This window comes from Heliangelus exortis, chromosome 1, assembly GCF_036169615.1.
Source record: "Heliangelus exortis chromosome 1, bHelExo1.hap1, whole genome shotgun sequence".
Classification (NCBI taxonomy): Eukaryota; Metazoa; Chordata; class Aves; order Apodiformes; family Trochilidae; genus Heliangelus; species Heliangelus exortis.
In genome coordinates this window covers 97980302-97996485 of record NC_092422.1, presented here as the reverse complement: position 1 = coordinate 97996485, position 16184 = coordinate 97980302, and the positions used below count along the sequence as shown (strand labels likewise).

General features: G+C 36.8%; 1 protein-coding gene across 5 annotated transcripts in view; it reads left to right on the top strand.

Annotated features, from left to right (window-relative positions):
- USP25 (ubiquitin specific peptidase 25) overlaps positions 1 to 16184 on the top strand; it is a 90221-nt gene that overhangs the window by 50915 nt on the left and 23122 nt on the right. For all 5 annotated transcript variants that reach the window (XM_071755344.1, XM_071755337.1, XM_071755362.1 and 2 more), the window contains 10 exons: positions 1404 to 1490; positions 6101 to 6238; positions 6947 to 7023; positions 7634 to 7707; positions 9145 to 9293; positions 11246 to 11373; positions 12052 to 12147; positions 12447 to 12608; positions 14201 to 14409; positions 15100 to 15170. In XM_071755344.1, coding sequence (XP_071611445.1) covers positions 1404 to 1490; positions 6101 to 6238; positions 6947 to 7023; positions 7634 to 7707; positions 9145 to 9293; positions 11246 to 11373; positions 12052 to 12147; positions 12447 to 12608; positions 14201 to 14409; positions 15100 to 15170 — 1191 coding nt within the window. The remainder of the gene's footprint in view (positions 1 to 1403; positions 1491 to 6100; positions 6239 to 6946; positions 7024 to 7633; positions 7708 to 9144; positions 9294 to 11245; positions 11374 to 12051; positions 12148 to 12446; positions 12609 to 14200; positions 14410 to 15099; positions 15171 to 16184) is intronic.

Here is a 16184-nt window from a genome sequence, read left to right as displayed (position 1 = left end):
ATTGCTATGTTTTGTTTGATGGAAGAGTGGAATGCTGTTACATCATGAGACATACCTTCAATGAGCATCAATTTGTATAATGACACTTTCATTAAATATTAACATTTTCTATGCTTTGCGTAAGTAAATAGAGGACTGTCTGAAACTCCCTTTCCTGCAAGGACAGATAGAAAGGGAACCTGCATTTTGAACAGGAGAACAGGAAAAAAATTTAACTAATCAATTGTCTGTGTTGATTTAACAGGGTCGGTTGGTTGCTGTTTTAGTGAAGGGCTTTTTGAGTTTGGTTTTTTTTTTTGTTGTTTTTAACTTCGTTAGCCTTCTGATTTTGCTGAAGATGCTGTATACTGTGGGGCACAGGAAGAAGTTAAACTTAATACAGGGGTTTTTATGAGGAGAGTTGGGGATGCTGCAGCTTTGCACAGCTGCACACATCTTTTTCTTCTTCCAATGTGTTCTGAGTTCTTAAAATAAAGGCAAGTACATCTTCACAATTTGAGTTTCACTTTCTTGGCACAGCCAAGTTGAACTCCTGTTAAACCTCCTATTAAACCTAAACCTGCTGTCTGGGAATTAAGTCTTCACCTGTGTAGGACAAGTTGTGGGATCAAAGTATTGTTGGAGTAGTCAAGCTCTGCCTTTCCAAAATAAGTAGTAGTATGTGATCAGGAAAAAAAATTGGATTATAAAAACAAGAGGGGTGAATAGGAGGGTATTTTAAAAATCCCTTACAACTTTCCTGCTACCCTTTCTACATCAGAATGCTGGTTTGTGGTAATAAAGTGAAGTTCAACTTAAGTATTTTCTGTCTGTACAGAAAAGCAACCATGCAGTTATAACAGTGATGAGGACTTTAATTCTTAGCCACTGCTTTGGACTTTTATTTTTGTAACCTAGATGCATCTTGGTTTTCTGTAGTCTCTTGGCTCCAGACTTTGTGTTACAGTGTGGGGTTCTTGGAGGGTATGCTTGTAGACACACCTGTGTTCATGGTATTGTCTGTAAAACTAGAATGTTATAGTTTCCTTACCCACAAAGATTTATAGCAGTTTCTTATGTAGAGTATTCAGATGATACAAGATTAATTTTACACAGCTAATCAGGCTATAATTTCAATCTGAAAACTGACAGTTAAGCAATTAATAAAATTCTTGTTGATTTACCTATAATATAAAATTAATTCCATTTATGGGATTTATGTGTAAACAACTTTTTTTATTATGCTCTTTTCTTAGCAAAAAATCGTCTTCTGGTAAAAACCCATTTAGTGAAGTTAAGTAAAATAATCTTGCTTTTGAAATGAAACTTAAACATATGTTTAACATTTCAGTATGACCTGTAGGATAGAATTTTGTATTGTTTTATAGAAGTGCTTAAATGTTTTTTAATTTTTTTCTTTTCAGTCATTATTTAACCTACTGGAGTTTCGAAGACTAGTTTTGAATTTCAATCCTCCTGCAAATGCTCAAGACTTGCCCCGAAACCAAAAGGTAAAATTGGAAATTAGCTTTTCCTGGCTGGCACATGAGGACATTTCTTCCCTGCTATTGAATTTTCCACTGTCCTCTAGCTTGTATTAACACAGATTTTATAGGTGCCAATTAACATTCATCTGAGCTTCCTATTACAGATCTTGCATAGAAGATGTTGCCTTCACACCACAGCCCAGGGTGCTGAGAGAGGCAGAGTTTGCTCAGTGTGCTGCTGCTTAGGATAGGTTCAGTGGCAGGGCTTTGCTGATAGAGCTGTAGCAGCACTGCTTTCAGGGGGTGGGCACTTCTAGAACTCTGTTCTAGTTCCTTCACACTGTGCAGCTGTGAAAATGCTTTTTGGTTACCTGTGTGTTTTTGATCTGTGTAGCTTTGCCAGCAGCATTGTTAGTGTTGGCCTGGCTACTTCATTGGTTTTTTTAGGGTGATCATTACTTGTGACTTATGATCTGAGATTAAACTTGTAGTTATTAGCTTGTCCCTTCTGGCAGTTTCATGAGGTAATTGTAAGCATAAATTTTCCTGAGTTTTTTCTAGTACTTATGTGGAATTGTTGGGGGGAAACCTTGGCTCAGGTTTCTTGTAACCTCAGTTTAGTGAGGGAGAATGATCATAAACTGAGACTTCTACAGACCAATTTTGTTTCCTTCATGGATGGCTTCTGAGGAGAAATACATAGAGATGCCTTGGTTTCTGTGTTGTGAAAGCAAGGAAGAAGAAGTGACTGTGAAGTGTGAAGGCACACATTCCCCTGATTTTTAGCAGGGGAACAAGCAGTAATTTTTTTCATGGAGCAGTGAATTTTTGCATAGCCAGAGATCAGACTATCACCTTTTGCTCCTTTCTTTTGGTTTTTGAAAAGAGAGTGTCTTGTTGCTCTCTTCTTAGTTGTTTGGCACTTTGGGCCTGACTGGAATGTTCACTAGCAAAATTAAGAGCTGCCATTGAAAGGCAAAAGAAAATGGACTCAGGGAAGATAGTGTCCATTTTCTAAACCTCTAGGTATGTACTATAAAAGGGAAGTTGAATGTTTAGTCAGAATTGTATCATTTCTCCCCTACCTCATCCCCCCACCCTTTGCTTAAAAATCAAGTTGTTGCTTGGGTTTTTGGTTCTGTTTTGTTCTATTTTTTTTGAAGGGAAAAAAATGTGTGCATTAGGTCACGAGATGGTTGCAAATACAGCATGGATGGTATTTGGAAAGTGTCACAAGAAGGTGATAGGACAATGTAATTTACTAAGAAAGACAAGATCAAGTAATACTTCACTAAGAGTTGTACTGGAATATTTCTTTTTTTATTTTTAGATGGACTTTCTGCCTTGTATTTCGTTTTTTGTCATAGAATTTTTTTAGTAGTATCCTCCAGTAGTCAGAGTTCTTTACCTTTGTTTTTCAGGGCTTTTAAGAGGCTGTATGAAAAAGATATTAACAGGTTGTTGTCTTAGAAAAACATCTTGCTCAAGCACTGACACCAGCAGCTGAATGCCTTTAGCAATTCCAAAGTGCTATTTTTCAGACATTATAACCCTGACAGGCAATATTAAGGCTGTAATGGTGTAACACCAGGCAAGTGTATGGATTTGTGCAGAAACCTTGCTTTCTGCAAGTTCACTAGGAAGAATCTCTTGCAGTTGTTTGTATCCCCTCCTTTGTTAACTTAAATTTCGTAATGAAATAACATGATGAATTGCTGTACTCACCTGTCTGGCCTACAGTTTAAGAAGGGTTGTCTTGTTGAAGTATGTTTTGAGGAGAATTTAGGAAAAGAGATCACTTCACTAGTTGGAACATAGACAAATAGAAGGCATGCAGGCACCCAAGTATGGTGGTTTCATTTTTCTGTAAGGTGAAGGCAAGTAAAGACAAATTGACTTAAAGCTTTAATACAAGCTACCAGTTTACAAAAAAAGCCCTGAAATTTGCTTAAATATTTACTTGTTTTAAAACTATCTTGAGTTATTTTTCTTTTAACCTAGTATTAAGTAATACATTTGACTTATATTCCCTAGGATCAGACTTCTTTGCTAATAAAGACCAAATATAAATAGTCTCAGATTTTTCAAAACTTTGGTTTACATTCTGTTCTTCCAGTTGGTGGAAAGTAAAGTTTAATACTAGGGTCATGACAATCTCTTGATTTACAATTAAAGCATGTGGTTTTACTTCAGGGAATATACTGTGGTGGTATGGTTTTGTTCATTACTATGAATATATTGACTCCAAATGTGATTAATAATTTGTCATGTAAAATTTTTAAACCAGAGATCATTGGTATAAATTTTGACTTTAAAAGCCCACACCAAAACAACACCCACACCCTGTTGGCCTCAGCTAATTGGCCTTTGTGTTCCTGGATTTTAAACTTGGGTGAACACTTAAAATCTCAATCAGTGTTCATTGGTTTTTTTTCATTTGAAGTGGAATTAAATTACTTTTCTTCCTTGGTGTGTTTCTCTACTTCCTTCAGTGGATAGCTTCTCTGTAAATATTCAGTAAATATGGTTCTCTGTAGTTACTCCAGTTTCTTGCTCTCGCAGTCCTCTTGCTGTATTCAGTTGAGGCCAGCTAAATGTTCTGATGATCTCTTTGGGAAATGTCTTATTATGGGAGAAAGTGGGTTACTGTGCTACAAGTTAGCACATCCTTCCCCCTGTTTCAACATTATCATTATTCCAGTGTCATGATGTACTGCTTGACAGTAATGTTTGCTGTGTAGATTGCAATAGAAACATTTCTTAATCATCAATTGTTCCAACATCAGTGTATTAAGAAATTGTTTATTCAGGCAGGATGGGTGATAAATTAGAGAATGTTTCAGTTTATGAACTTTCTGTACAGTTTTGATTTCAAAATAGATGTTAATCCTTTTTGTGTGCGTGTTGTTGCACCTACAGTATGCTTCAAAATTGGGAGCTGAATATTGTACTGTGATCACTTCATTAGTTATTTTGTTTTAACATGTAAGTCCTTTCTGGAGCCTGTAAAACTTGTGTTGGGAACTGGCTCACATCCTTCTGAAGATTTTAGGCTTTGAAGATTTCAGTCAGAATCACTGCTTGTTGTGGTAATGGTCATGTAACCTGGTCAGGGAGCATGCCTAATGCATTACATTTTGCTTTCTCAAAAAATTTTCTAGTTCTAGTGGACTTCTATAGGGGCTACAGAGGTATTTGTTTTGAGTAATCCTACTGACATCAGTAGCTAGTTGTTCAACCTAAAGCTACACGTATGCTTAAAATTAGTAGTGTAAATTTGGGTAATTAGTGCAATAATACTCACTGCCTATGTGTTCAAGGTTTAACCAAAGGAAAGCGAGATCCTAGAGTATTTTGGTCTACCATCTGTATTACACAACTGAACTACCCCTGCCATTGAAGCATCTTGGATATATCTGTCCTTAAAACTTGAAATTCTATTGATAATTAGTAAATCACTTTATGAAAACCTTGTGGTGAAAAAAATCACTTTCACAATTTGTTTCCCTGTTTCGTTGTTACAAAGCACTTTAACGATGTAAACAGGAGACTGATTTGATGAAGTTTTCAGCCTTTCTTGTGAACATTGTTTGTAATTGGCAGGAGCTGTGCAAAGTAGATGAGAAAAGCAAGTAAGACTTGGGAATTTACCTGACTGAAATAATTTTTTTAGATTTTATGTGGAACCTATTACAGTTCAGCATGCATAGTTTTTAAAGCTGAAATAAAAGAGACTTTATGTACAAAAAGCTTTGTATAGGAGTGACTGAACAAGTCTGCTGTTTGATGTGGATGTGAAGTAGTTTGTCATGAAGTAATTCTAGTTTGGCCAGCATCTGACATCTGTGCTGCTTTTGAATGATAATTTGTTCTAAATACAAGTAGATATTATGTGTATTTGACTTACACAATTATTTGTGAACTATCTACTCAGGATCATAAGTTATACCCAGCCTTCACAGAATTTGGAACCTGTGGTATGACTGATTTGTATGTCAGTTTCTGTGCTTTTCATTATATAGACAGAAAGTATTTCTTCTGCTTCTTTCTGGAAACCTGAAAAACAACTGCGTATTCTCCTTAACTATGCTGAAAGAGACAGGGAGAACGGAGAGCAGGCTGTTTCTTGTAGTTCTGTCAAGAGAAATGATAATGATCTGAGTACACCTTGCAAATTTATTCTTCAGTAAAAAAATGAGCTTACAAAGGTACAAGGCAGTGTGTAGGCTCACACAAAATTCTGATAAAGGTGTAGAGAAATACTAATTTCAATAAAATTGATACTAATTTCAATAAAATTGCTGCATATTGTTGCACTGTATTACTTAAGGCTTTTTAAGTCTTGAGAGCAACAATTCTGTCTTAAATGCAGCACAGCTTGCAGTAGGTCAAACAGCCACAGCTAGAAATAGTCTCAGGTAGCTTTCAGTTTCTGAAATGGAATTTTCTTCCCAGAGAATTACATGAGATTACTTTGTAAAATTGACAGGTAAAAGGCATGTAACAGTGCCTTGGCAAACACACATACTCTTATGATGGTTGGCTGTGTATGCACTTAGTCCATTGGGTAACATGACTGTGAAGTAGACTTTTGTTACCACTTTGTTAAATATTTTTGTCTTCTTCAAATACAGGAACATAGGAATCTGCCTTTCATGCGTGAATTGAGGTACCTATTTGCACTTCTAGTTGGTTCAAAGAGAAAATATGTTGATCCATCAAGAGCAGTTGAAATCCTTAAAGATGCTTTTAAATCAAATGATTCTCAACAGGTAACTTTTATGTATTTTTACTCAAGGAATAGGAAATCCTTAAAAAGCACAACAAAAATTCAAAATGTCCACAGAAAGAAAGTTCTAATTATCACAATGTATCAGCATTTCTCTAATATTAATAATGTAACCTCTAGTTACTTTTAAATAAAAATTACTGAGTTCCGTAGAGGGGGACTTCAGTACTTTCTTCCTGTTATTTTACATTACAGGGCTGGTTCAGTACTAGTATATTGGTTTGGAGTGGCTTACTATTCATATTCAGGATTCTTGCCTAAATGATTGTGGGTATATTTTGCATTTCTGAGAAACACATTGGTTCCTTAATACTTTATTTTTCCCACATGAAATTATGTGGCTTAGGTGTTAAGTTACAACAGCATACTGAATGCAGTGTTTGATGAAAGTTATATTAGTCATCATTTGTTAGATACCAAAGGGTGTGAACAATGACATTCATAAGATGTTTTTGGACAAGCATGGCATGAAAGCTGAGACTGGGTAATAAGGATCCTAGGACAGTGTAAAGCCTGAGGAACACCAAAGCATTGGTATGCTTTAAAAGTCACCCATAAAACCCCATCATGGCATAGTTTTGGACACAGCATAACTTTGGAGCTCTTGTGGAGGGTACTAGTACTAAATTAGTCTTCTAACACTTGCATTACATGTGTGAACATATACTGATTGTTCTGTATTTTTCAACAGCAAGATGTTAGTGAATTTACACACAAATTATTAGACTGGTTAGAAGATGCCTTCCAAATTAAAGCTGAAGAAGAGAGGTAAGATTTTTTTTTTTTCTATCTCTGTATATTGAACCCATATATGACTATACTTTCTGATTTTCCACGAATTATCTTTTTTACCTGATTATCCCATGTAAGAAATCTTGCTGAATTAAAGTCCAAAGTATATAAAGAGTAAAGGTGTGTTAAGTACATAGTCAATTAGACTTCTTCTATTTGAATGCAGTTTTGCTTTTCAGTCCTGCAGTTCAAATGCTTCAAAACCCTGTTCCCCTTTCTCTTATCAGAATCAAATACTTATCGTTTTTGTAAGCGAACATCAGTAAACTGTCTTTTGAATATAAAATTGCTTTTAAAGTGTTGCAGGAGAAAGCTTTTACAAAGGTTTTTACAATTTAACCACTCTCAAACTGAATGAGATTTACATATATTTTCCTCGAATTAAGCACTTCTGAAACTTAATTTTCAGAATTTAGTTATAATTGCAAGTATGTGAATCGATGTGATTGTCATTAGAGGAAAGCACAAAACTAAATGAACCGTAATGTAGCATTTCCATAATGAGCGCAGAATATTTTGCTCATATAGTTCTTTAAAATTTCATAGCTTTCTAAATTTTTTGCGCTGGCATGCTTTTTGTTTTTAGGGATGGAGAGAAACCAAAGAACCCCATGGTGGAGTTGTTTTATGGACGATTTCTAGCAGTAGGTGTACTTGAAGGTATGTGTTTAAATTTACCTAAACTTTTGTGGTCATGTTTGATCAGTGCTTGTCTAAGTACATAGGCAAGTGATGTGATTCTAACCTTTTATCTACTTCTGCAGAAGGAGACTTGGAGAATATGCATTCAGTTGGTGACAAAAGGTTTTTCCTAAGAATTTCAGAATGAAGATAAATGTAGTGAGCTTCAAAAAGTTTGGATAGCTTTCAGAAGCTGAATGTGTGATTAACACTGCTGTTGAGACACTGAGCAAAAATGCTTACAAGAAGTTATTATCAGGGTGCTTTTGCCACTTCTTAATGGTATACACAAGGCTAGTTACTGCATTTCATTTCATGCAATTTAAAATTTCAGTTATTGTGTTTTCTTCGGTGCAGTTTCTGCCCTCTTAAAAGTACAGTTCAGTGGAAACCTGCTCAAGGGCAGTATCAAAGAGGAGGAGGAAGAGACTGTACAACAAGCTTCTCTTTCTCTTGTCTGCATATAGTTATAATATTTGCACAATTGCAGTGCTCTCTATTTCCAGGAGGCCAGCCATTGGGAAAGTGTTTTTAATGTTCATGGTTCTATCCTGCATACTGAGAACGAGCAACTACTGAGATGCATTTGAATGAAGAAACTAATATTTAAAGTAGCTTCCAAGTTGTTCCTCATCCTGGAACAGTGTATCTAATTTTGTCAGATTTCAGAACCATTGTGCAGATTTCTTCCTCCTAGCTAGTGTTCTTGCTCCTTTGTGTTCAACTGCTTTCATCCCTTACCTTCTCATTTCATTACCTTACCTTTCTCTCTTAACTGAGAAGGTACATAAAAACCAAACCAATGGAAAGGAATGGTGGATATAAGAAGCCTTTTTACTGACTTCAGGATAAAATAAATTGAAATTGTAGATTGAAGTTACTTGTCACTCATATTTATCCTCATATTTGAGCTTACATCCTTATATACTTACCTAATTATGATCTTGTTTTCAGGACAGAATTAATGAATGTTCTCTTTTGTGTTTCATTTTGTATAAGTACATTCAGAGCGTACTTATACAAAGGGCTGTTTCATACCAGCGATTCCACTGACTTTGCTGATACAACATAGGGGTTGTGTTACTGAGCAATTATTTCTGGGATTCAGGCTTTGATTTATATGTGGAAAACTTCCCATGCATCTGCAGTGCCAAGTCATTCCGAGTTTTACTTGTTTTCAATATATTAAAAAAACAATATCAAATGGGCTGAAGAGGAAAATAAAGTACTTTTCAGTATTATGTTAAAGCAGCTTTTTCAAGTAACTTGTTTTCATGTATGTAATTTATGCAATTCAATGTTCAATAAGAAAATGTGGGTATTGTGCAGTAGACTGGGTCAGGTGAACTAATTGGTTGTTTTTTTAAAGGTAAATGTTTCTTCCTAAAATCTCAACTGTTTTGCCTTTATGTGAAGGTAAAAAATTTGAAAACACAGAAATGTTTGGCCAGTATCCACTCCAGGTTAATGGCTTTAAAGATCTGCATGAGTGCCTAGAAGCTGCAATGATTGAAGGGGAAATTGAATCTCTCCATTCAGAAAACTCTGCGAAGTCTGGTCAGGAGGTGAGTTAAGGGCTCCTGTGACCTTCTCTGAGGGTGTTGCTGTAGTGCTCTTTATTTTTTGTCAGCTGTCATGATAATTTTTTAATGTGAAGTGCTACTGTGCGAGTTCTGATGTCTTGTGTAATTGGGTTGTTAATTTGAGGGGTGTGTTATCTCTGTGAGTATCCGGAGTATCATCACTTTGTAGTTTTCATGGGATACAAAGCTCATGCTTCTTAAACGCTGGCACAATGCTTACAGTGCTTACAGTGATTTGGCACAGGCTGGTTCCCACCTGTTGCTGATACTTGATCTCTGGAGTGGTTGTGGATATCATGGCCTGTGCTAGCTGACCACTGCTCTGCCTGACTTGCTGCCCCGTGCTGTGCAGGAAACAGCAACTATGAGCTCTGTGTTTGACCATCATTATTACTCTGTTCCTCTTGTCTTCTAATTCCTCAGTACCCTAGCCTTCTTCCCATCTCCCATCTTTATTGGTGTTTTCCAGCATCCTTTTCTTTACTACAGGCACTACAGGCATTGTTTTTCTCCTTGCTTGTAGTAGTGGAGAGGCAATACTTGCTCTATGAGTTGCTGGTGCTCCTACTTGCTACAGCAGGAGGCTCCTAAATGTCAGAGCATGCTGGAAGCATAAGTGAAGGGATTTAGATGGAGCCCCACTAATAACTGTGGTATTGCCATGTATGGTGTTGGAATGAGGTGACAGATGACATTTTTAGAAGTGACAACTTAGGGAAAAGAGTTAATTGGCCCAGTGGTGGCACAGATATCTATCATGATTGTTGTCTTTGAAACTGAAGAAGTGAATAATGGTATCTGATATAGGCAAGAATAGAGAAGACAGCTCACCTTGCATGTAAACAGATGAGAGGAGTGATGCTAAAGGCACTGAACTTGGAGAATTTAGCAATGTTCTGGAAATTTGCTAGTGTGGCAAGGCTACCTGCACTGGGAAAGAGGAGAACAGAAGAAATATTGGACTGAGATGTGGACTGATGAGAACAGACAAATACAATAGGTATTGTATGGAAAGACTGTTTGGGTTATTTGACTGGATAAGAGAACTAAGAAGTGAGCACCAAGTCAAATGCCACACCTGGGCTATGGCGTTGACTTCTGAAATGTGTGGCAATGGTGTCCACAGGAATCAGGGAAGCTTGAGCTGATGATTAGACATTCAAAATTTATTAAACGAATAGACAGTGTTATTCATATTGTGAAGTGCAGAAATAAAAAAAATAAAGGAACTCAAATGCTGGTATTGGAGCTGAATTTGGCTTGCAGTTGAGAAACAAGATGTGTAAGGAAATGAGGAATAAGGATGGACCTCTGCTTGATAGTCACAGAAAGCTGGGATAAGGTGATGATAAGATGGGTTAGTCTGTGGGTGGATTGGCAGTGATTAGAGACATGAACAGAAGCTTCAGAAGACTTATTTAGTGTGGGGAAGATTTCAAGAAAAAGCGGCAGTTTTACATTGCTGTGGGCATTTGTCTGACCAAACCCAGAGTACTTGCTGATCCTGCTTCAGAGAAGGTCATTAGAATCTTTGAGTGATACCAGGTGAATGAGAGACAGAAACTTGAGTGGGAAGAGCACTTGGTACAGTGTGAACAACTCTGTCAGTGGCATTGAGCAGTTTGAAGAGAACAGGATGGTTGGCAAGGCAGGTAGGTTCAAGGGCAGGCTGCATGGAGTATGAGTGAGATAAATTTGAAAGAAAGAAGCCTACTCTGTGACAAATGAGTTGAGAAGCTCTGATGCAGCATGGGTGACAAATGGTTCTCGTTTACAGTGAAGGGGAAAGATGGGACTTTGAAAAGCTTATGCTGATCCACCATCTAAAACCACTTTGTCCCATAGCTATGTCAGTCTGCAGGTATTGCACCATTACTCAAGTTCTTCTGTTGGAAGGCATTCATTGTGGGGTTTTCTGTTTTTCCTTTGTTCAGCACTGGTTCACTGAACTTCCTCCTGTCTTAACATTTGAGCTATCAAGATTTGAGTTTAATCAAGCTTTGGGGAGGCCAGAGAAGATACATAACAAATTAGAATTTCCTCCAATTTTGTATCTGGACAGGTACAGTATGTTATTATCAATTAAGTCCTAGTATGAATATAAATTAAATGTCATCAGTTTGGTAAAGTAACTGGTATGTCTTATGCTCCCTTCCATCACAGAAAACTTCTGTCCTAGCTAGACAAGTGAAAATTTTCATGGGTTTCATCTGGTTCAGAAAATACACATAGATAACAGTTTAAGACATGCTGCTACTTTGTGCCCAAACCTCATGCACTTCAGTGTTTATATTTATTGCTAGGTAGTTGTGTATACAGGCAAAATACTGTGAAAAATCTCTTTTTATCTGTCCATTTGGGAAAGAAGGTGAGAAGTCATATATATTTCAGTTCAATGCTGAATGTTGTTTATAAGTGAATAATGAAACAGGAGTTTGCTGTGTAGTCGCTACTTAAACTGCTTAATTTAGAAGCTTTTTAGTATGTTTGTTATCCATGGTATGAACAGAGCTTTTGACATGGGAGAAAAAGTAGCTTCTGGAAGTGGTGGGAGGGAAGGCTTAGTAGATTTAGCATTTCCTTTTGAGTTCTGTTTTACTGTTTAATATGTTGTAGGTTCTAGAGAGAGAGGTTTTTTAGCACTAAGCTAAGCACTCAGTATGGCTGATGGGTGCACACCAAAGTTTCACTATTAGAATACTGTGGGCTGACAGCTTTTTCTAAATTTATTGTTTTGCAGGTATATGCACAAAAACAGAGAAATAACAAGAATTAAACGGGATGAAATCAAGAGACTCAAAGAGTACCTCACTGTTTTACAGCAGAGATTAGAACGGTACTATAGATAACTATGTAAATGCAAATAATATTATGGGCTATGTAGCACAAATCCCTTCAACTGTACACACTTTCTGTGTAGCTGTCAGCTCTGGTTTTCCTTTTTGTATTGCTTTTTTTTTAATGTTTTCCTTGGAAAAAAATAGCACGGTAATTCTGATGCATGAAACATACAAAGAAAGGCTTGCTTTCTCACTTAATTGCAGTCAACCAGAATTTTTTTTTTTAATTTTTTTTTTTAATTTTTTTTTTTTATAATATGCAAGTCATGGCATTAATACGTTTTATGGTTAACAGATATTTAAGCTATGGTTCTGGTCCTAAACGATTCCCCTTGGTAGATGTCCTGCAGTACGCCTTGGAGTTTGCCTCCAGCAAGCCGGTGTGCACGTCTCCCGTTGATGACCTGGGTGCTAGTGCCCCTGCCAGTGGCACACTGCCAGCCCAGACACCACCCAGGTAAGGGCCACCTCCTGCTCTCCCAGGGTGGGAGTCCAGTCATCCCCTTGGTTTGTTTTTCAGCACGACAAACAAACCAAAATAGTAATCATCTGGGTTTGTCTCGTGCGCTTAGAGAAATGGCTTTAGGTGGAGAATGGCCATTTTCAAACAAAGCACAGTTCTACCTACAGTTCCAAATAGACACAATATCTGGTGAGGTCACTGCTTTCCAAGTGTATTAAGAATCTGAATTTGGGCAGCATGTATATGCTGCAGATCTTCAAGGCTTCTGGTGTACAATTTATCAGTTAATTTTTGCTTGGCAGATGAGCTCTTTCTTCTGCTTTTCAGCTTATTCTCACTGAGTTTGGCTACTCTGTATTTAGGAAGTTGACAGGTGCCTCACAAAGTGTCAAAGTGTCAAGGAGATAATGGTCAAATAATATTGAAGCTGGTAACTATTAGTAATAGTGATTAGTGACTAGAGCATAACTTAAGATAGGAATTGGTTTGGTGGATACTAACACAGCTTTTTATATTGCATTTGGAAAGCAGGGTTTTATATTCTGGTCCAGTCAAGATGATGAACTTTGTAGTTCAGAGATGTGATGTAGATGAATCTAAAAAGCCTTTAAAAGAATTAATGTCTTAATAATATTATGCCAGTAGAAATCATGAAGATAATAAGGAGAAGATAAACTTTTAAAAGCTAGCATTGCATTCATAAAATACGATATCAAAAGTAATAAGTTTTGTTCAAACTCCTATATAGGAAGTTTGCTTTGTAAAATTGTAAGTATTGTGACTTTTTTTGTCAATCTGTAGAAGCACAACAGCATGCAATGTGGAGTGGCATTGTCAGTTCTTCATGTTCTCAGAACTTTATAAATTAAACTTAAGTAAAAAGTCAGGGACTTATTAGATCTTCAGATTCATTTTATGCATACGATTACGTATAAGTGGTCTTGTTGAGGGGAAGAGAAAAATCTAACAGGTTTTCCTTTTGAATATTCTGCTGCTCTTGTAGAATTCATGTAAATTCACTACTTTGCTGTTTGAGTTAGAGGGCTTGTTTTGCAAGCCCTTCTCTTTAAATCTCAGAAGTCATTCGTTGTTGCTATTCAGTCAGCATAAGTTGTAGGTAGGTAACTGGAAAGTCAGCTAGGCATAAGACACGTGAAGAAGTTATTAAGCATATATCTTGGTTTTTTTGCATTTTATGTTTAGTAGCCATAAGATAAGCTGCTGTGACTTTTCTCTCAGCACTTTGGCAGTAAATGTTTCAGACCACAGTGATTACATATGTGACTTTATTTGGAAGTGTTGAATAGCATTTCAAATAAATCAAACTGGTAATTTTTATTCTTTTATATTTGGTATTGGCAGCCAGTGTTGGTGCTGTGCTAACATATAGTATATCAGAGTTTTCAGAATTTACATGCTAACTCCATATTGCTACTATAGGTAGCTTTCCTGGATTACACCATAGGAAATTTTTACCTTTAAAATACATGTTTTCCAGTGAAAAGCTTTTTTCCTTTTATGGTGTAGCTTTTTGTTTGTATATGTGATGATTCACTTTTTGTATTTCATGTTTTGAATGAATGCAGCACAATAGAGCAGCAGGGGCCTTCATCTTCAGATGTTCCAAGCACATCTCCTGTACAAAGATCAGTAATCCATAAACCATTCACACAGTCACGAATTCCTCCTGATCTGCCAATGCATCCAGCACCAAGGCACATCACTGAGGAAGAGCTCTCTGTCCTAGAAGGATGTTTACATCGCTGGAGGACTGAAGTAGAGAATGACACTAGAGGTAATGTCACGAGCTGTGGAATGCATTTGCTGTTGGAAGGGACTTGTGGAAGTGGGAGAAAATGCTCTAATGTTCATGTGTGTGTTGAGTTGATTGTTTCTAAACTTAATCTCTAACACACAGAAAGGGAAGTCATCTAGAGATTGTAGTTGACTGGAGGTGTATAAACTGAAAATACAAACTTGGCATTGAGTGAGGTTTACACAGGTGTTTCAGTCCAAGGTTCTATGAATGTGGTGTGGGGGAGAGCAGAGTGAAACAGAGGTGGGACGCACACTGAAGGGCATCTGTGAAGATGTGTCTGAGCTGTTGGTGGGGCCCATGATGTGACTTGGTGTTCTCTTGGTGAGTTAGGGTAGAGTGGCCCCTCCCATGGAAAATTCAGCACGTTTTTGAGCAAAGGCTTTTTGGAGTGGGCAGAGATTTATGGTCTATTCTATTGCTCTGAGGGAAACAAGGGAGATTGTGGTGGGGTTCAAACTCTATGAAGCAAGCAGTGATGTGTCACAAACTACTCTCTGTGCTTTATCAGTTGAGGTTTAGTGTTTGAGGTTTAGTGGTAGATAAGGAAACTGTACTGTACTGTGGATGTGAAACATACCCTTCTTTGAGCCTTTAATGAGAAAAAATAAAGATGTAGCCATGTGCAATTATGCTGTCTCATGGAAGAGAGTTTCTTTTTTCTTTCAGATTTACAAGAAAGTATATCTAGAATACATCGGACAATTGAATTGATGTACTCTGATAAAACAATGGTCCAAGTAAGTAGAATTTCATAATGAGATAATTCAAAATGGATCTGTTTTGTCACTTTTAAGTTCTTTGATGCCTGAAAATAGAGCAAGTATACAGCATTTATATGTAATGGTCTGGGAAATTTAACTGGAAAATCAATGGGATTTGCCAACTTTTTAGCTATGCACAGTCAAACAAAAGACAGCATTACAGTGTTTTACATTCTTAAGCAACTTTGTGATGAAAAGCCCAAATATATTCTATCTCTTACCCACTTTTTTTGACTTGAATGCAGAACTTCAGTTTTTGTATAATAAAATAAAATTTTCTTACCCTGATCTAGCCATATTGCTAGCTAATCATATGGTTTTAAGGCAGCAAAGCATTAGAAACAGGAAACTGTTATTTTTATACTTCAATGCATATTGCCATTATGTATTGCAACTTCCATAGTAATCCTTTGGAATTTAAGGCTCCTGATTTTACATTGCAGTTAATAATGTTTTCTGTTGTTTTGGTTTTTGTTGTTGTTTTTAAAACTTTTTCTGGTTTTACAGTCAGTCACAACCTTGATTAGTAGCCTAAGATGCCTTTTGGTGAAATTATCGTGCTGTGTAATCTGAACAGCATTTTTAGAATGCTTTACCACAGTATTATGGCTTTTCTAGCATTTCTTATGTTCACATACTCCTGTTCACTCACTTTGACAGGATTTAAGATGAAGGATTGCTTCTCCTGTTACTTGTTAGTAGAAAGAATTATTTTCCTTCCAAGATCTGTTCAGCTTTCAGTTTTCCTTAAGGTATATTTTTATTTTGAATATGTCTGCTGAACTCTGATGCTAAGGATTTCAGGGGAACTTGTGTAGATGGCTATCTTTAAGTTTGCTACTGGCAGGCATTTCTTCTCCTTCATACTTGTGTTGTAATAGGAAGGCTATCGGCTACATGTCATCTTACAGTAAAATGAAGTAGTTGATATCTCATCCAAATAGCCTACCTATGTTGGCCTAGGTGTTTAGGGAACAGAAAAAGGAGATT